Below are 20,976 nucleotides of genomic sequence, written 5' to 3'. Positions count from 1 at the left end.
AAAAACAGATTTGGGTCTTTTTATCTCTTTCTTAAACGGAATTCAGGCCTTCAAGTTTTGTTCAAGATGTTTCATTTTGCAATTCTAACCAAACCATTATCTTTGGTTGGTCGTGGTTGGTTGGTGCGACCTGTTTTTCATACTGTTTGATGTGCCTGCGAAGCCAAAGCACAGGCAGGGAGGAGCAAAGATCTCAGCTTCATCTCTAGTCTGACCCAGCGCTGCTAGTGGGCAAGATGCTGTTCAGCTGGGGTGTTGGTGTAGCAGTGGGAAGCCATTGCTCCTTCCTCTATTTCTCTCCAGGGTCTTTTCTGCTCCGAGGCCCAGGAGACGGACCGAGGTGACTGCACCTGGGTTTACTGTAACAACTCAGTTCTTCCCTTGCTTTGCTTGCAAAACTGAACTTCAGTCCTTTTATATTTGGTTTTGGGGTTGTTCAGGGTTCCAGACTGACTTGAGTAACATATCAGTAATTGGAAAACGACTGTGGTCTCCAGCGCACATACCCTCAGCAGTGAGCTCTTAAGGACCTGACCGGGTGGCCCGTCCATGTTCATTTGTTTTCCAAACATGATACCTCACGTTGGCCTCTTCACCCTGCTGGTGCTAGCTTAGAGGAGAGGGCTCACGTGAGCGTGCACTCTGGGTTTTAAATACTTAAAAGAAAATGAATAGTTTTAGAAATAATTAGAGAAAACGAAACAAATGAAATTCAATTCAGTGTTTTTTTAAAAAGCAAACGATCAGACAAAATCTCTATTGCCAGAAGCAAAGTCACCTGGTGGAGTGATTTTCTAGGCAGAACGTGATGGACTGTTATGGGTTTGGGGTGCATTAGAGAGGGCAGCTTCAGAATGCTCCCTGCAAGCTGCTTGAATCTTCCCCTTTCGTTCCCTACAAAGGTGGGGTACTTGGATCTGATCCACGGGGGACCAGAAATGGGAAGTTGGTGTTGTCTATAAAAGCTTCAGCATTTTTCCCCCACCCGAGGACCTGTCTGCTATGTGACCCAGGGGCTATTTGATACCAGCCTAGGTGTTCTCATTGCATTTGCCAATTTTGGTGGATGGTTTAGTCAAGGTCTGACTCGGATGCTCCTGAAATAGTCACTACCTTGGGAATAAGCAGGTGGCATTAGCCCATGAGACATGCTTGCCAAGGCAGGTGGGCGAATACTTCTCTAGGGCCTCCTTGGAGTCCTTCCAAGGAAGAATGCGAAGCTCAGAAAAACTGTCTTTCCCTTCCCGTCTTCCCTGCTACCTCTGTTTCCTGGGGAGAAAATGAGATTCCTGAAATTGACACTATATGTGAAACATTGTGACCTCATTCGGGGGTGGTCCTGGGGCCCATTTACAGTGTGAATAAGTTTAAACCTGAGTTTTCTAGATTTCAGGATACTGTATTTTATTAGGCTTTTGAAACCCCTAAATCCTGCTTTTTTAGTGCTCTGAGTTAGATCTGACAACTCTGGACTTTCTGGAGTAACTGAGACCTGGGCGTGTTTAGTGGCTGGAGTGTGTGTGTGTGCGCGCGCCCATATATGCGGGTGCAGATCACCGAAATTTCCTCCAGTCTTTAAAGAAAACAAGAGACTCTTTTACTGCCTACCGCTTATCAGACTTTCCAACTTCTCGCTTTCAGTACAAATGAACTACATGGCGTAAGGGCAGAATTGAAAGGGTACCATGAGAGTGGGATTAGAAACGGGTAAAAATAAAAATAAAATGGTGGAGGCTTAACCACCTTGAATGGGTTATCTGACAGTAATACCTTTGTAAAGCTGACTGTCAAAGTGAAGGACAGACAGTGTTCAAAGAAACACCAACCGAAAACACCAGAGAAATACCAACTGGGCTTAAAAACCACCAAGGCAACTCATTGTCTGGGGCGGGGGTGAGCGGGCGTGCATGCGTGTGCGTGCAGATGGAAGAGGAGAAAGACAGACCATGGTTGACTCTGTCGCTGTCAGAGCTGTGGACATACGCACTGTGGTAGAGATGATGTCTTTCTGGGGAGGGAGGAATCCTTTTCCCTGGAAATATTGGCTTTGTCCCGTTACCCTGAATCCCTGTCGCCAGGTGATGCACCCAGCTAATCCCTTTTGGTGTGAAACGGTTTTTGGTCTTGCTATTAAAAGTAACGTTGTAAGAATGTAATAAGAATATTAATAATGCTGTCTGTTGCTTAACCCATGTGCTGATATATTCATCATACATGTCAGCTCATTTGGGAGGAGAAGGCAGGAAGGAGGAGGCGGCGGCCGCAGCACGCACCACGGAGGACTTATTCGGTTCCACGTCAGAAAGTGACACGTCAACTTTCCACGGCTTTGATGAGGACGATTTGGAAGAGCCTCGCTCCTGCCGAGGACGCCGCAGTGGCCGGGGTTCGCCCACAGCAGATAAAAAGGGCAGTTGCTAAACCCACGGAACAGACTCTCCGGGCGACTAGCCGTCACCCTCTGACTTTGGTCATTATTCTGGGTCTGATATATATTTTTTTTTAAATGAAAGTCAACTTGAGGTTTTCCCTTCATCCTTGCTTTTTCCTCTCTCCTTCCACACGCATCCTCCCCCCCTCCCCCCCTGTTCTGGGTTTGTACAACAGAAGCACAAACTACTGAAACAAAGCAGAACACAAGAGGAGGATGACGGTCCTTCAGAGAGATGGCATCGTGATGTACTGTTTATTTTCTGTAGAAATGGGAAGTTAGGCGGATTGTCTCTCTTTGGGGGGGTGGCGGGGGTCTTTTTGACATGAGCAGAGTCGATTTCCTCAGTTTTCCTATTTATTGGCAAAATGAAGAGAGGAGGAACATTGGGTTTGGAAACAAAGAACGAATAACATTAAAAATGATTATTTATGTATTCTAGCTATTATTAGAAATGGACCTTTTTTTGAGAGAGAGAGAGAGAGAAGGGAAATCAAAGCAATTGAAGTGATATCCTGCTTGGGAGAGAGCCGCTGGGGGAGGGATTGATTCAAGGACACCTAGTCGGGAGGATTTCCTCGCTGGGAGATGATGGCACTTTCTGTACCCCACGGAGTGTGTGGCTCCCTACGGCAGACCCCCTCCCCATTTCTGCTCCCTGACCTTTCCAACTTCCTCCCTGCTTGCGAGAAAATGTCAGCAGCTCCTGGGAAGTCTGGGCCTCCGCGTGTGGCCCCCCTCCAGCGCCTGGGCCCTGGCTGCCGGGCACCTCCTGGGCTCCTCCCCTCCGCCAGCATAGCCGCTGTGGTGGTGTCGCTGGGTTTCTCCTCACTTTCCTCCTGGCGAAGAGCAATTTCCAAATGCAGGAACGGAATATAAACAGAAAGTCATGGACTCAGCAGTGACAAAGCAACCTGAGGCCGCGCTCACGGAAGGAAGAATGATACCTCACAGTATATGCCCCTCTCCCCTGGCCCCTGTTTACAAACATAAATTCCCATTGGATGATCAAGTCTCCCGTGTTTCTTCTTCTATTTTTTTTTTATAGTGCCCTCCAGGCACTTTGTTTTATGTTTCCAATAGCACTTCCTGAAATAAACCAAAGCAACACTTGCTCAAGGTCCCTGGGGCGATGGAGAAGACCATCCACCTTGTTGGCAGTCCCAAGAATGAACAGCCGTGCAGCCCTAGTCAAAAGGTATGTGTTGGCTGGCCTGTCTTACAGTGAGGGCAAAACCATCATAGTTATTTTTTGTTATTGTTGTTTTTATTTGTTTGTTTGTTTTTTCTTTCTTTCTTTCTTTCCTTTTCCTCCCCCGGCTTGTCTTTTGTTTTCCTGGGTTCACACCACCTTATTAGTGTGGGCCTGGCTACCGGCGTGGAGTGTCTTCTCCCCGGCCCTCTGCTTTCTGTGTGTGCATGCTTCCCCACATGGGCCTGGGGCTCGTGTGGCAGCCGAGGCTTGCTTGGACTGTGGGAGGGGCCCTGTGCAGAGAATGGTGGGCTTCTGGCTTCTGGCTTCAACCATACGAGAAAATGGCTGGGAAAGTGCTTGGCTCACTCTGCGTCCCTTGGCTGCCCCTGGTGGGTGGAGTCCAGGGATCTGAGGTCGGAGTTGGCTGCTGTACTGGGGCAGAATGAGAGAGTGCGGCCACACGGGGGTCTGCATGTCTAGGGTGGTATTCCATGCTCCACGGACCAACTTAACCGCCAAGGGGATGAGTCCAAATTAAAGAGGATCTCTGATTAGGAAAACACTCAACTGCGCTGATCTGAAGATTCTAAACTTCCACTAAGTGTGATCAGGGTCTCCGGCCTCCATGAGAGCACAGGTCCAGAGACAAGGGCGCTGCCATTTGGCTTGGGTTGGGAGAGCCAAGTAGCCACCCAGGCAACAGGCCACTTGTAAGGGTCTGGGAAGATCTACTTGGACAATCCAGGCTTTGCAAATCTTCATGAATGAGACCTCTCATTAAAATAACAAGCCCACCGAACAAAAGCAAAGACTAAGCAAAGAAACCCACAAATGGACTCTTTGTGCCTCCCTGGTAGCCTGAGACAGAAAGAACTTCTACTTTTCTCCGGCTTGAAATGTGTAAGTGCCGGCCTGGGCATTTACTCTCGGTTGTGAGAGAATGGGATGTTCTTCCTAATCTGTACGTGGGCCCTGCTCCTGGCCACATACGGAATAACCCTGCCATGTGGTACCAGTCCTGCATGCTCACACGTGTGGAAAAGCCCCTAGAGTTGGTTCCGGTTGATTTCTGCTAAGGGGATACAACCTGCTCTTGCTGTCCTTCTCCTCCTCGTCACTTGTCTGTTGCTTGGGCTTAGATGCTGGATTCATAGCATTGTGACTTGCCCTCCTTGATGAAGTGTGAGCTTCTATGTAATAAAAATATGTCCAACCAATCCGTAGGATCATTTGACATCTGTGTAGTTGTTCGTAGTCCTAACATTTTTCAATGACAGCTTGCCTTTGAACTTGAACTTAAGCAAAATCTACTTAATTTAAATTATAAAAAGCCACCTAATTTCAGAGTCTAGCAGGGGGTTCTGAAGGAGAACCAAAATGAAGACCTGTGTAAACAAGGCAGCCTCCCATGGAGAGATTTATCCTAGGGTGGCTGTTGCTTCTCTATTTTAATTTTACGAGCAGAGCTTGATCTCAGTTTCTCCTTTTCGGGGTAACAGGTGTCCTCATCTCTCTCAGTTGGTGTAGCCAACCGAGCGTAGTACTGTATCCTAGCATGGCCTGAGCACCTCGTCTCACCTTGCTCATAGTATCCTCCAACAGACTCGGTCAGAATTTACATCCTTTAAAAAAGCAAAAACGAACTGGAGGGGACTTTGAAGATGATCAAGTTCAAATTTTCCACTTTTCAGTGGAGAAAGATCAATCCAGAGAAGTTGAGTGAGGTTTGAGGGAGTGCAATGAACGTGGCTTTGAAGACAAACGTCTCAGGTGAAGGAAGGAGACGCGGGAGGTGCAGGAGGAGAAAGGTGGCTGTCATGGGTTTCCAGGTGCCTGCGTGGCTGATGTTATGCCTTTATCCCCCTTTCTCTCTGTAGCAGCCACCAACGTTTATGGAGCAGGCGTTGTCCTGAGTGCTTTCCCTAGGACAGTTCGTTTAATCCTCATGATTACCCCGGGAGGCTGTGCTTGTATCAGCCCCAGTTTACAGATACGGAATCTGAGGCTTAGTAATAAGGTTAAGGGATGTACCTAAGCCCCCACAGTTAGTAAGGAGCCAGATTTTGATCCCTGGCAACCTGACTCCAGGACCTGTATTCCTTTACTCTTGTTCTGTGCTGCCACTTGCATGGTCCTGTATGTGGAATATATATATATATATATTTTTTTATTTATAATTTTTTTAAGGATTGGATATCATTAATTTATTATAAAAGAGAGACATGGAAATTCCTACATGATGAAAGCTTTCAGAACTTCAGTGGAATGGGCAGCTTCCCGTGATGTCATTTTAATAGTGGTTTTTTTTCAATCTACGTACTTCCCCACAATGTCACCCATCGTCTCTAAATAAACAGTCATCCTTGTCATCTAGAACTACTTTGGTGCCTTTGTATTCTGGGAGAAGAACTTTTATTTCCAACTTTCATGCTAACTGGTTGAATCTCTGCACCCTTTCCTTTAGATCCAACAAACTACTACAGTTGCTTGTAATACTTTTCCTTGAGATTTTTCTGGAATCACAATGCCTCCTTTGGCTATGGTTTCAGATGCACTTCTTGCAACTAATACTCCTTTTCCAACTAATACTTGATCAAAGAGGGGAAGATAAAGATAGGTAGATAGATATCTCTCGCTTTTTCTCAAGTCCAATCAAAGAAAGGGGTGTTGTAATGAATATAGCTTTAAAAGAGAGCAATTTTAAAACTGAAGAGTAAACAACTAGATCCCCCAAAAGACAATTCCGATTAAAATTCTGTGCAGATTATTGCAGAGAGCTCATCTTCTAAACCATCATTTCTAGACATTCCCTCCCGACTTAACGTCTATTAGGAATGAAGTCTTTTTTTTTTTTTTTTGTGACCTCAGGAGTTGTAAGAGCTGTGCCAGCAGTCAACGCATCTGTCATTTTGTTGTTGCTCTAAGTATCACTACTCAAATTCAATAGAAAAGAAATTAGAGTCATCAAGATGAAAAAGATCTGACTAGTCTCCTTTGTCCTCAGCTCAGGAAAGCACCCTCCAAAATGCCTCAAACGTGTCACCAAATTTTCTGAGTCTTAGCCCAAAGATAGGACAACCAAAGACACAGAACTTTCTAAATTTGTTACAACCTTCCAATCCCCTGGGGAGAACTGTTGATGTAAAAGTGATGACCGTTGTTGTCTCTTTGATGTTTTTTCCCACCTAGAACAATCTAATCCTTTATTTCTGTTGAGACTGTGTTGAGATCAGGTCCTCTATTCTGTAACACTGGGAATGAGAAATACGCATTTCATTTTTTAAAGGTACTTTCAAGTCACTAACGCAATTTGCTACTGGTATTTTAGAGAGAAGGATTTAATGAAAATATGATGTTCACATCAGTTGTACCCCTTAAACCTTCCTGCTTACTTCGTGTCTCTCTATGCACCTAATGGGCTGCAGCGTGCTGTTGCCTTTAGATAGCCCTTGAGGGAACACAAGATCGTTACTCGGGGAGAGAACTGAAAGCCGTTTGGAGGTACTCCCTTCATGGTGGAATAGAATTAATTAATATTATCCCAATATGCCTCCCGTTACATCTGATGGATATGATCTTAAACTTGTACTCAAAGTCTGAGCGGCCTCATGTATTAGGGATTTTTCCGCAGGAGGTTTGGTTTAGCCTTTGGAAGTGAAGTTAATTGTGCTGTAAATTTTTGGAGTGAGGCATTTTTGATCTAGTGAGTAGAAACCTAGAGTAGAAATAAAAAGTTCTGGGTTCTGGACTCAGTCCCCATGTGAATTTGTTGCCATGAACCTCTGCCTCAGTTTCTCTATCCTTAGCATGTGGACGGTTCTTACCCTATCATAATATGTAACCAAGATGATCTCATGATGATTCTTAAAGCAGCCGTGTGGGGTAGGATAGATGCCATTCATTCCCATTTTACTGATGAGGAAACTGATTGATCACATTAGGTGACTGAAGTTCCAGGCGCCGTAAGTGGTGTTTAGGTCTTCTAATACTCTTTCCTCAGTCTATACTGACTTCATCGATCATATTTTGAGATTTATTGAGTAAAACGAGTAAAGTTTTTGAGGTCTTTCATTCAAGACCTCATTGGATTGAGAGGCGGTATTTGACGCTGTCAAAACAAAACAAAAACAAAATCACATTCGAATCCTGCTGAGAAGCCGCGATGGCGAAGTCCCGTGAACTTTCCCGAGGAGCTAAGGTTGAGCTTCTTACAAGGGCAGTGTTTTGGCGGTGACATCAGGGCGGGGGTGGCGGTGGGAGGGGAGAGGTGGCAGGGAAGGAACACTTCACATGCCCAAGTGCTTCTAACACTGAAGAATTGAATTATGTGATACTCTTGTGCTCAATAAAAGTGATTTCTGACCATTTTCTCAAAATAACAGTAGAGGAAAAACCATTCTGTTTGATTGATTTACAAAATAGCTGAGAATGATGGAAGAACGCTGTCAGAATGGAATTATTAGCTAAAAAGCATTGGAAGTTAGGTTTTCAAAGTATCTCCATACTGGCTCTCAACCAATGACTAAGGCTTAAAAATTGTTAATTTTGAAATAATTTCAGATTTACAAAAAACTCACACAAATAATACAAAGAATTCCTATGTACTCTTCACTTAGAATCTTCAAATAATCTCAATAAAATGATCACAATCAGGAAATTAATATTGATGCATACTTTCCACTCTACAGACCTTATTCACATTGTGCCAAGCGTGTCGCTAATATGTCCTTTTCCTGGTCCAGGATTCATGTAGGATCACAGTTGTAGTTAGCTGTCACGTCCTCTTAAACCCCTTTAATCTGGAGTAGTTAGTTCCGTTGTCTTTGTCTTTCATGCCTTGATGCTAGTCGATTCCTAGAAAGCCCTTCTCTTTGGATTTGTGTACCGTTTCCTAAGGGCTACAGTCAGGTTACGAATTTGGGTAAGAGTACCAGAGAAATGATGTTGCATCCTTCTCAGGGCCTCATATCAGGGGGCGCATGATTGATTTATCCCATGATTGGTGACTCAGACATTTGTCCTTTCAGCTCAGGTTCAGGCTAGTATGTTTATACACTTTGGATGATAATATTTTCATTCCGATATGCCTTTGTTTATTCGGCGACTAGAGGCTGAGTAACAGCGGTAGGCATATGACTGCTCAGCCCTGTGAAGGATAGGATGAAATTGAACATGGGACCAATGGATTTGGTGTCCACTGGATTTTTGGCAATCTAGGTGGGCAGACCAGATATTCACAAGTAGTTAAAAATGTGTGAGAGCGTCATGGGGTGGTATGTGATTGTTTTTGCTGGGGATCACAGTTGTCAGGGAGATTTTCTTAGAGGAAGCCATGCAGATCAACTAAGAGCTCTAGACTGGCTATTGCTGTTTAATCTGTAGGCAAGAATTTCTGTTGTTAGAGAGGATGGAGATGGAGCTGAACAAAAGGCGGCACTGGGGATCACAACCTGAGCCATGTAAAATGGCAAAAATCACAAGTCAAAAACATGCTTAAGTATTGTTCTGTCATGTTTTGTTCATGCCACTAGTTTGGTGCTTATTATAACATGACTGTAGTCTTTCTCATCAAACAGATGGTGTGTTCCTTGAGGGCAAAGATGATGTCATTCATGTCCCTTGGACAGTGCCTGACACCATTGTGCCATAATTCTTTGTTGAAATAAACTGAGAACTGAGCAATGTTTCTGAGCTAATTAGTGGCAGGATTTAGTGTCTCGTTCCTTACATCGTGGGCGCTCAATAACTACTGTGGACAGAGAGGTTGGAGAGGACATAGCTGGACACAGCATCCATTGGTCAAGTCAGAGGGGGGCTGGTTCTCCAGGAGCCAGTGGAGTAGTGATGGCGGGTCAGGAGGGAGAATGAGGGTGTGAGGACAGGGGTAAGGGGAAAGTTGAAGATGTATGTAGGGAAGGAAAGGTAGCCTCCTGGAAAGGGACTGAAAGCAGAAGACTGAGAGGCAGTGGGACATTTTCAATGGCCTGCATTTGGCCCAGCCAGAGGAAATGAAGGAGAAAATGAATGTTAGGAGCACAAGGTTGGGAACTAACCAGCTATTTTCTAGGTGGCTTAAATGGGACAAAAGAAGAATATATGTGTGTGTGTGTGTGTGTGTGTGTGTGTGTGTGTGTTGGGGGGTCAAGGATGGAAATTTGAGGAAATTGAAAAGGCATGAAGTTATGGTATGAGACAGACTCACTAAAAGAGCAGCAGATGATATCTGACTGGAGGGGTCAGGGTCACTGGGAGAGGCACAGAAAGACTCCGGAAGGGAGTGAAAGTTTGGGTGCCCATTAAGGGAACACTTGGCAGGCACCTGTGGGAGGTCTGAACGCCAGCCAGTTTCATCCGTGGAGTGAAGGGGCTAAAGGCAGGAGGGAGAGTGAAGAGATGAGCACTGGGGAAGAGGACCAGAGTCTGGGGAAGGGCACCAGGAAAGCAGAGCTGAGAGGTGAGACAGCGGGAGGGTGCGGGATGGGCTGGAGGGGAAGGAAATAGGAGCAGATGGAGGGAGAGGGCTTGGTGGTGGGTAAAAGCGAGGCTTTTCTCAGCCTCCCTTTGAAAACATTAAGTAGACAGATAGAGTCTAAGTTTTGGAAGCATCTATACCAGTCCTGTACCTGGGCAGTGAGTAATGCCTTGGGTATTAGAAAGAAAGATGGAAGATGGAGGGATTCAATTGAGCTGCTCATTTGGTTTTGAATTTTGGTCTCTGCTGCCTTGGCCGTTTCCAAGTTGGGCACCCCCTTCCTTTCCTCCCTCCCTCATCACCCAGCCCAACATGGCCTGAGCACTGCTTATGGTTGTCCATCTCTGCCCTCAGGAACTGCTCCTGGGGCAAAATGGGTTAGTACTTGGTTGTATTGCTTCCTCCTTTGTGCGAAACACTCCATTCCAAAGACTGAAATAACTTAGCAGATTTCATTTCGGCTAGAAGTAAGATCCACTCCTGTTTTGGTCCTCCTGGCTAAAAGACCCATCGCGCTTGAACTGCCACCAGGTTCCAAGGCTGACAGTTGGGATCACTGGGCTAGTTGAGGACTCGAATGGCTCCTTGGGTTTGGTTCTCTCCCTGAGTAATTCTGACAGCCTGGAATCACTTGGGGTTGGGGCTGAGGGTGTGTGCATGGAGCCTTAGGGCCCAGTGGGGCATCCGTTAGGGTTTTTGTAACCGCCACTGGTCCTACCCCCTAGAACTACACATTTCCACTTAGGTGACAGGCAGACAGATTACATCGTAATGGTCCTTCTGGGGTGTTTTAATAGTGGAAAGCTTCAGCTTCCAAGTAGAGGAGAAAGAACAATAGATTTTGCCAGCACCCAGTTTTGCCCACTCCACCACCTAGGGACTGCAACTCCAGCTGCGTCCTCGGTGTTTCTTGTGTCATCGGTTGCCCAGGCGCAGCTGACCTGCCCGATTGCTGGCTGATCTCGTGCTGCTGGCGTTCACGGCGCAGGAGGCACCAGCCTGGCTCTCCGTGCACATAGCCGTGGTCTCATTAGCATGGCTGTAGGTAGTACGTTCACTTCCTTCCTTCTTTCGTTTTTCTTTTCAATTCATTTCATTTCCACCACCCCCTTGATTTTAATCTTTCCTTTTGTAGGTAGTTGTCCTGTACTGTTCTTTTTGTTTTATCTTTCCTTGCCTTTCCCTCTGCAGTCAACTCTATGACCTGGGGACTCCGGCATCCTCCAAGCAAGCCATTTCCGAAGAAGGTGACAAGAAGCCACGTCGATTTGCGCCTCCTCCTTCTCCTCCTCCTCCTCTTCCTCTTCCCTTGCCTGGCCCCCTCCTGCGCGTGTGTTTCAGCCAACACAGGAGCCTGGATTGTGGAAAAGCCTCCAGCATGACTCAGCTCAGCTCAGACAAGTCTCGGGAATGGCCTAAGTTTGTGCAATAAGAAGATTTTTTTTTCCTTTTTCAAATTCTTCATTACATTTTCTTTAAGTGTCTGTGAGAAAGTACCCAGGTCAGACTGGAATTGCTCTACAGTAGAAATAACTGAACACGAACAAACTGATGAAAAAAAAAAAGATTAACTATTTTATTTATTTCAATATTTAAAAGAAAAAAGTGCTGATGCGGCACAGTATTTTTGTTTAAAGTACCTTCTACTTCGAAAGTTAAAAGCAATTTTGTGAAGACACGAAATCGAAAGAGTACTTAATGTAAAATAAAGACTGCATATTAACTCTAAGGAAAAATACCCCACATTTTTAATAAGAAAATAAAGATCAACTCTGCTCTCTCAGGCTTTTAAAAAAGCCATTCATGTATGTGCTTTAGGTATTTTTATTTCCGCGAGCTGGATGTGGTAAGTGAGGAGTGATTGGTTTTTTATTTTTCTTCTTCAAAATTCTATTGAAAGTGTTGGTGATGTTACATGGTTATGTGTTAAGACGTGACCGAAATAAATTAGGCACAAAGGCTATCAGCAGTCTCTCCACCCCCGCCCCCCCCCCAAAAAAATCCCTCTCCCCCCACTCCCCGTAGGCAATCCCCATTTATCTGGATGTCAAGAAGCAGCTCGCCTTCTGGTCGTCACGTCTGAGGAGGCCTAGTTCAGAAAGGAATCCCATCTAGTGATTAACCGTATCTCTGCGAGTGCAACATTTTCGAACACAGCTTTGTTTAAAATAATGCAGTGAAGAAAGAGAAGAAAAAAAAGGACGACAAAATATGCATCAGCTGAGATGACATTCATTTGGTCACCTAACAACTTCCAGAGGAGACTTGAAAGGGAGCATTCTGCTGAGCTGGCTTTGGGGGCCTAAGGTTCTAGAGTGTCCCCAAGGGCGAGGAAGGCCAACGTGAACGACAGAAGCCTCAAAATCAGTTGCGCATGGCGGTAAAGGAGAAAGGCGCATGTTTTAACATGTTCCTTTGTGGCCATGAGGGTGGCAGTGAACTTGATGGCCTATGAAATGTAATTCAGCTCTGTGTCTGTGGCCTAGCAACGGAGCTGGGTTGACCGGCCGGACCACCTGTTCTATTCCAGGTCTTCTGTGTGTCCATGCTCTTGACCTTCCCTCACTTGCAAGCAGAGTCATGATCAGGAACGTACAGCCTAATGCCAGATATTCTCCTCAGTGAGTCCTTGAGTGTCAGTGTTACTGAAATGGGTCTGAGCTTGAGAATCTCTCTTGCCTTCGAAAGGGGAGATTGGATGGCACAGATGTCTGCTAGCCCCTTCAGCCTTCTCACTCAAGGCCAGTCCCGGGGGAGCTCACCGAGAGTGTCTTTGTATCCTTCTGTAGCCCTTTTCGGTGACATTTTCTGATAGAAAAGGTCCTTTTTCAAAATGCTAATAATTATAATCATAACCCACTCTCCCACCAACTCCGGCAAGTTATAATGTGTAGAATTGTGATAAAGCTTTGCAAAATGTAGGGTTTGTATCAAATTTGTGGAAGTTTCTATTAAATAAAATCCTATTTCCAATGCTCCCATAGCATCTCTGTAAATTTTGCTTTACCGACCTCATTCTCCTTGAGTTTGACTTTCATGCCGTCTTGAAAGGACTCTGCCCACTTGTGTGCCCAAGGTGTGTTGAACCTTATTGTTTTATTTAGAAGCGCAGTGCAGACCCGCGGTTGCCGCGGGCTCGGCTGACAGGTGGTTGGCTTGGAAAGGGAACGGTGCCCAGCGTTGGTGCCAGTACCTGCTCTCTGAGTCCAGAGTTGCTGTCATCCGCCCATTATCATCACAGCCATTGTCACCCTCTCCATGGAGAGCCTCTTTACGTGTCCAGACTTGATACACCTGTCGAATGTTGCCGTTATTTCTGTGCCAAGAATAGTTTGGCATAAGAGCGCAAGATTTAGTGTGTGCTTGGAAAAACCTGGGAAGTTAATGTTTTCATTGCCTGAGAGGTGCTCTTGGTATGTGTCCCCTAGCTGCCAGCTGGTACAGCTGTCAACCAGACCCTATGATGAAGTTTCTTCTGGAAGTGAATACTCTTTTCTAGGTCAGGTGGAAGCAGACCAGCCTTTCAGGCCATGTCTTGCCCTCTGAGCATTGTTACATTGTGACAGTTATTATGGGCTTATAAGCTTCCCTAGCAGTAAAGAGTTCCCCTCTGCCATACCCTCCTTAAGCTTTCGTTTTCTTTTTATTGTCATAAAATATGCATTACATAAAATGTACCATTTTAATGTTCAGTGGCATTAAGTACGTTCAGGACTGTTGTACAACCATCACGTCCATCCACCTCCAGAACTTTTCATCTCCAATTGAAACTCTGTGCCTATTCAACACAACTCCTCATTCTCTCCTCTCCTTAGTCCCTGGCTACTACTATTCTACTTTTTGTCTCTGTGAATTAGACTACTCTAGGTATCTCATATAAGTGGAATCATACAGTATTCATCCTTTTGCGACTGCCTTATTTCTCTTAGCAGAATATCTTCAAGGTTTATCTCTATTGTAGCAGGTGTCAGAATTTCCTTCCTTGAGGCTGATATTCCATTGTATGCATATACCACATTTTATTTATCCATTCATCTGTTGGTAGATACTTGCTGTAAATAGACGGTTTTGCACATTTATTACATATCACCCACTTTCTATAGTGACCTGAATTTGAAACACTAGACCCAATTCAGAGGTCACCAAGGGGATTAAATATATTCTTAGGAGGGAAGTGTTGCAGTTGAAGTCTTCCTTCTAATTTATGCCCTAGAAAAGGGTACCTTGATTCTGATGGGCATAGATTCTCTATGTAAAGTGTGTCTTAATTCATGATTAAGACTTTCTTTGTAGGTATGGTCTTTGGACTGCTTATAGGGATAAGATATCTAGCATGCAGCTGTAGTATTAGCCTAAATAACTAAGGATTAGAGGGGACCCAGCAGATTCAATTGTCTTTAATGCTGGCCCATGAGGGTAGGGAGGGCCTTATTCAAACGAAAGTGAGTTGCTGGCAAAGCATGCACGTGCTCTGTGTCTGGAGGTGGTCACTATCAAGAGGGAGGGGGACGTATAGATGTGAGCCAAAGAATGAGGAAGAGAACAATCACTTTCCGCATCCATTTGGAAATATATTAGCTCATATCAAAGGTTAGCTCTGGGGGTAAAATTCAGATGCCTACAGAGCAGGTATCTTCAGTGAGTGAAGCAGGCCAGGCGTGAGAAGATTAGCAGTGCCAGGGAGGGGGACAGCTCTTCGTACTCAACCTTGGGACGCGGGGAGACACCGGGCAGTGGTAGGGAGTGTGTAGAGCCAGGCAGCACCTGTGCTCTGAATGGGACCAGCTCAAGGGATGCTACCTGCAGGCATGTGGGCTTAGGGTTCTCAGGTCCCAGGTTTTTCAAGAGGGGCCCCAAATTCAGAAATTTTGGTGAGATCTCCCCAAAATGTTGGTAGTACATTGAGAACACAGAAATCAATTTCGTGTGGACTAAACCAAATATGAGTGTGTACCAGACGCCCTTTGATGACTTTGGGCAGCCTTCCCCAAGGGCTCCAGTCTAGGTAAGGTTGAAGTTGAGGATGGAATGCCTTGACCAAACTCCTTCACTTCACCTACGGATGTGTCTAATGGTAGCTTGATTTAGAAGTGTTATGTGCTGGGAATGGGCCCCTGGGTTGGTCTCTGGGTGGAGCTACGTCTTTATTGAGCACGTTAGGGATTCAGAATGAAATTCTAGTGGAAGACATTACCCCATCCAGTCCCCTTCCCTCTGCATGTAAATGAAAGAGTTTCTCTTTAAAACCCTGGGTGGGGCTATACAGCTTAAAGATATGATTTTTTTTTAAGATTTTATATATTTACTTCAGAGAGAGAGAGCTTGTGCAAGAGAGAGCATGTAAGCATGGAAGGGGGGCAGAGGGAGAAGCAGACCCCCAATGAGCAGGGAGTCCAACTCAGGGCTCCATCCCAGGACCCCGGGATCATGACCTGAGCTGAAGGCAGATGCTTAACTGACTGAGCCACCCAGGCGCCCTAAAGAAAATTTTTTTATTCTTTATTTCACTTTATTCTTATTGCTGACCAGTCATCTGTTATATCACATTCCTTTTACCCTTCTTTTCTAAGATTTCCAAATTACTCCACGTGACCAGAACTCAATTCAAGTTTTATTATATCCCCAAAAGAGCAAATTTAGAACTTCCTTTGATTAAAAGAAATATATATATATTTAAAAGTATATTTAAAAAGTATATATATATATATTTTTTTTTTTGAGAGAGAGAAAGAGAGGGTGGGGAGGGGCAAAGGGAGAGGGAGAGAGAGAATCTTTCTTTTTTATTTATTTATTTATTTATTTGACAGGGATAGAGACAGCCAGCGAGAGAGGGAACATAGGCAGGGGGAGTGGGAGAGGAAGAAGCAGGCTCATAGCGGAGGAGCCTGATGTGGGGCTCGATCCCAGAACGCCGGGATCACGCCCTGAGCCGAAGGCAGACGCTTAACCGCTGTGCCACCCAGTAGCCCCGAGAGAGAGAATCTTAAGTAGGCTCCATGACCAGTGCATAGCCTGACATGGAATTGATCTTATGACCTTGAGTCGAAATCAAGTGTCAGACACTTAACTGACTGAGCCACTCAGGCACCTCTAAATAAATATATATTTTACAAAATGTTCTCTGAAATGAGATACATAGAAGATGTAAAATACTGAAAAGAAATTTAAATAAAAATTCTGGAGGAATAGACATTTATATATTATATATATATATTTATATGTATTTTAAAGATTTTATTTGTTTACTTGAGAGAGAGGGAGAGAGGGAGGGAGCATGGGGAGGGGCAGAGGGGGAGGGAGAGGGACAAGCAGACTCTACACAGAGCACAGAGCCCAACACGGGTCTTGACCCCAGGATCCTGAGATCATGAGCTGAGCCCAAACAAGAGATGGACTGAGCCACCCAGGTGCCCCTAGGTAAATTTATATTGTATATAAAATTATATATGTCACTCCTGAATTTTTGTTATTTTGTCTTAAGTATTTCACATCTTATATGCATCTTATTCCAGAAGACACTACGACGGAGAACAGATTTCATGTGAAGTAATATATGCAAAAACTAGTTGCCTGGGTCAGGGTTGTTTTCTTGCTTTATTTCCTTTGGTCCAGATGAGGAGAAGGCTATTCTGAAGAAGCAGCTTGTTTTCCTTACGCTTTCTAACAGGGGCTCTGTAAACTTTCCTTGTAAAGGTCCAGATAGTAAATAGTTCAGGCTTTGCAGGCCAGATGTCTGCCTCTCCTAGTCAGCTCCGCGCTTGCAGCGTGAAAGCAGCCACAGACACTACGTCAAAGAATGGGCATGGCCATGTTCCTATAAAACTTTACTTACAGAAATAGGCAGCTTGCTGGTCAGATTTGGCCCGTGGGCCTGTTTGCTGATCCGGACTCAGAAATAGAGAGTATTATACTGTTAAATTGGGGGGTGATGGTGGTGATATTTAAGGCCTTTTCTAAGCGTCAGGACTAAGAGAAGGATTTCACATCACCAGGTGAAGGGCAAGAGGTGCATTTCATGATCAGTAATGTAAGCCGTTGTGGAGGCCTATACCCAAAAATGTTTTTGAGCCAAAAAAATTCCATCGCAAGATGTTAGAAAGCCATTAGGTCTTCTAGTTTGGGTGCCGTGTCCAAACTACAATAGTACAGTGCTTACCGAAAGTACTTATAAATAATCCAGCCAGTAGACATGCTAGCCATACATAATGGCGGCTCTTGGAGGCATGATGACTAATGCCATTCATCTCTACCAAATTCAGTAGGAAAAAAGGCCAAATTTAAAATAGCTGAATTCAGGCAAATGGCTCCTAGGAGCTAAGTGCACATAGACCGTGGTTTGTGTATGAGGTAAATGATAAAGGACATTTAGTAAAGCCCAGGGTGGGACGCGTGGGGCTGCCGCATGTAAAGAAATGCCGTCTCTCTGATTCTCCCATGGCTGTGGCTCCCTGAAATTGTCCGTGACGAGGTGCTGTGCGTGTTGCTGAGGTGTGTTTCTTCTTGAGAGCTCAGATGCTTGTGGTCATGTTCAGAATCAGAACACTTCTCCCACTCAGTACTTTACATCCGCAAAGAACCGACGAGTGATTGTCTTCCTGAGATGGTAATGAAGATTCCTGATACCAGACCGACTACTGATTTCAAACCCTCTTACAAGTTAGTGTGGGGTGATCCTGACGGGAGGCCTGTGAGCTAGTCATGCGAGGTGGCAGCTGCCTTGCCACATTTGTCAAAGAGAGGCTCTTGAGATGGTGTGAGAGGTTACTCCATTGTTTTGAGAGAATGAGGAACTTTTCAGATTTCAGGGTGTGTGTCAGTGGTGCTTATAGCTAAGTTCCCTGAGTTACCTCCAAGTTTTCTTAATAGGATTCAGCTTTGGAATCAGTATGTTGTATGTCGTTCCATTTGCTCCAGGCTCCACCCTGAGATCATACGTGAGGTCACCCAGATGTTCGCTTTTAGGCATTGGCTAGAAGGAGGAAGATTCTAGTTAGAAAGCAGTATGTTTTGTATTTTACGTAAATATTGTCAGTAGCACAACCCCTTGGTTACCTGATCTTTCCTTCCACCAGGATAGGAACTACTTCGGTGTGAGGTGGTAACAGTGGGCATCAGTGGTTTAGTACCCACTTGACTGATGGGATTCTAGTGACTGTGCTGTTAGGGATCGCCTGGCAAGACACTGTCATCACTGAGGTGGACCTGGAAGTTCTAGTGGAACTAGCTGAAGAAGTAGCGTGCTGTTTATTTTTAAGTAAGCATGCTGCCAGGCTGTGTTATATTGGGTATAATGTGCAAGGGCTGGCAAGTATTTCTCCACTTCCGTTTAATATTTGACACCACTGTGTTTGAATTAGCTGAAAATAACCGGGAAAACCAAAAAGTGCAGAAAAGAATATTAGCAATAATTAAAGGGATGAACAATAAAACCCTTAAAGAAAAGGGGAAAGGATTTGGGGTTAACTTGGGGAAGAGGATTGGGGTCTCTTAACAACTATCATTATGTGCATCATTGAGAAAAAAGACACCGATTTTTTTGGTCTCTGGAGAGAGCAAGAGAAGTAGGGGCTTAGAACGCACTGATAAACAGTTCTTTTGACATCAAGAATTTTTGACTTTGGAAGCTGAGAGGACCTCACTGATAGGAGTCTGAATAGGAGTTAGGGGTATGGGCTAGATGACCTCTCAGGGTCTTGTCAAGTTTGGCGGTGCTTTGAATTGTAGCTGGGGAACCTGCAAGAGTCAGTGTCTGACTCACCACCAGGGAGTGGGGAGGCATGGGGAGAACTGGTCTTGTGAATGTATATTATGATCATTAACCAAAATTACATTTCTAGGCTTGTTCCTATTCATACTGAAGCAATGTCCCAAGGCTGTGTGGGGACTTGCATTGTTTGGGTAATGTGAGACACCAGCTGGAAAGTGAACGCAGTGGCAAGAGACATTTTCCTCCAGAGAAATGTTAAATATGTAAAAAACGAACAGTGAGAAGCAACTGGAAAAGACCATAAGGCCAAAAGGCCACAAGGGAAAATAGTTCTGCTGACTACTCCATGTGAGTTCAGAGTTCCACGCTGGTCCTCATCTCATTGGGCCCCACCATGTCGAGCATCATCCTCGGGGCACAGAGTTCGTCCTTGGTGCTAGGACCCGGATATGATTCTCACCTTGATTTTGGTTGAACAACTTCACTAATATTCATGGTTGTCTACTCGCCTCTCCCCAGCTTAGTAGGTAGGGGAAGAAAGATCTTATTAAAATATTAAGTTAATTTTATATTTATCCGTAGAAAACAAAAATTCTGCTTGGGAAAGGCTGCGGTCAGGCTTCTTTCTACATTAACATAGAACTCCTATCCTTTCGCTTTGTGTTTGATTTGAAGTAGGAGGGATTTACTGTATTTTTTGGTGTGGGAAGTCAACTTTCTGAGGACCCGAAATACAACAGAGGTTGGGAACGGGGAGAGCTTGTGTAAGAATGGGTGAAGGAGGGGCGTCATGAGTTGCTGGCACGAACGCTTATGCTGAAATTTCTCTTTGGCTGAGTTATGGGTTCAAAGAAACTGGCAGTTTGTAGTCCTGAAAAGTTCTTTAGTTGAAATAGATTGTTTTCGCTCTGTAGAGACCAACCTTTTGTCCGTAATTGAAAAATAGATCCATACGTTTTGACCGCATGCTGTTACTTTGTATAATGACCCTCTAGTTATTGGCTTGCTTTATGCTCCTGGTCAATTAATCAAACATTTATTGAATGTCTTCTATGTTGCAGTACTGTGTTCAGTTTTGCAGGGCATAAAAGAGAAGCAAAGGGAAGTCGAAACAAACTTCTGGGGGTACTTTCTCTGTGCTAGTCACCGATAGGCTCCTTATAGATGTTAGCTTGTTAACGCTGTCTATCAGTCTTTTCAGGTTCGGATTACTACTCCTATTTCACAGATGCGGAAGTTGAGGCTCAGGGAGATTGAGTTGACAACGGTAGTAGTCATGGCTGGTGGTGTCTGGTTTTTCCAGTCGAGGGTTTTCTGGCTCTGACCCTCTCCACTGTGTAAGTCATCTTTTCTGTTCACAAAGAGAGGAGACAGGCGGTTAGCATATTATTCAAGACAAGACCGTTTATAATTAAGTGCCAAGTTGGTACAAAATGTGACTGCCACGTGGGCTGAGCAAAGGGAGTTTCCAGAGCAGGCGGAAGTAGCGAGGGAGGTCTTCATGGGGTGATGAGTACCATTGGGGTGAGCAAAGAGAAGACAGGCCACTGAAAGTGGGAACTACCTGAGCAAAAGGACAGAGGCGTGGGCAGCACGGTGGGGTTGCAGCCAGAGTGAGATGAGCCTGAATGGAGTGGGGGAAGGTCCTAGGCTGTGGAGAGAAGTCGGAGGAATGTCCACAGCATCCACGTCATGGTGGGGCCTGAACCACAATGCAGGAAACAGGAACGGGAGGAAGTGAGTGCATCCTGGGTTCCTGAGCAGGATGAATGGGATGTTTGGGACGGCTGTGTGAGGACAGCCAAACTACACATGTCAAGAAGTTTGGGTTTATATTCTCTTCCCTACCAGGTGGCCTCTGACTCTGTCTTGACTATGGGATCCTAGCCCTTATGGGGGAAAGAAGCAGTCAGGATTCCTTCTAAATGACCTGTGACAGAACCTCAGTGTGTCCTGTCTTCTGTGTGGTGCGTGGCCAACTGATGAAATGTTTGTCTTCTGAGTATCAAATGATTCTGTGGGCTTTTTCTACCAAGTATTATTCTGAAACCATCTTCTAGTATCTTCTGGTTTGTAACACGTTTGAGGAGGAGTATGGGATATCCTGAGAGGCTGGTGGCCCCAGAGAGCTTTGTCTCTGAGATCCATTAAAGTTTGGGATCAAACCGATG

The 20,976-nt window shown here is 45.0% G+C and overlaps 1 protein-coding gene across 8 annotated transcripts in view; it reads left to right on the top strand.

The window, feature by feature from the left end:
- DPF3 (double PHD fingers 3) overlaps positions 1–20,976 on the top strand; it is a 247,751-nt gene that overhangs the window by 190,619 nt on the left and 36,156 nt on the right. For 4 of the 8 annotated variants that reach the window (XM_045807888.2, XM_045807887.2, XM_087856089.1 and 1 more), the window contains 2 exons: positions 3,515–3,629; positions 11,290–13,081. The exons of 2 other annotated variants lie outside the window; for them this stretch is intronic. In XM_045807888.2, the coding sequence (XP_045663844.1) occupies positions 3,515–3,629; positions 11,290–11,530 (356 nt within the window). In that variant the 3' untranslated portion in view covers positions 11,531–13,081. Of the gene's footprint in view, positions 1–2,221; positions 3,630–11,289; positions 13,082–20,976 lie in introns of those variants that run through there. 2 more of the 8 variants (XR_015721812.1, XM_087856091.1) reach the window with 2 other exon arrangements.

Source organism: Ursus americanus, chromosome 26, assembly GCF_024610735.1.
Source record: "Ursus americanus isolate L20-20 chromosome 26, mUrsAme1.1.p, whole genome shotgun sequence".
Taxonomy (NCBI): Eukaryota; Metazoa; Chordata; class Mammalia; order Carnivora; family Ursidae; genus Ursus; species Ursus americanus.
Note: the sequence above shows the minus strand (reverse complement) of the source record. Positions and strands in the feature narration are given on the sequence as shown.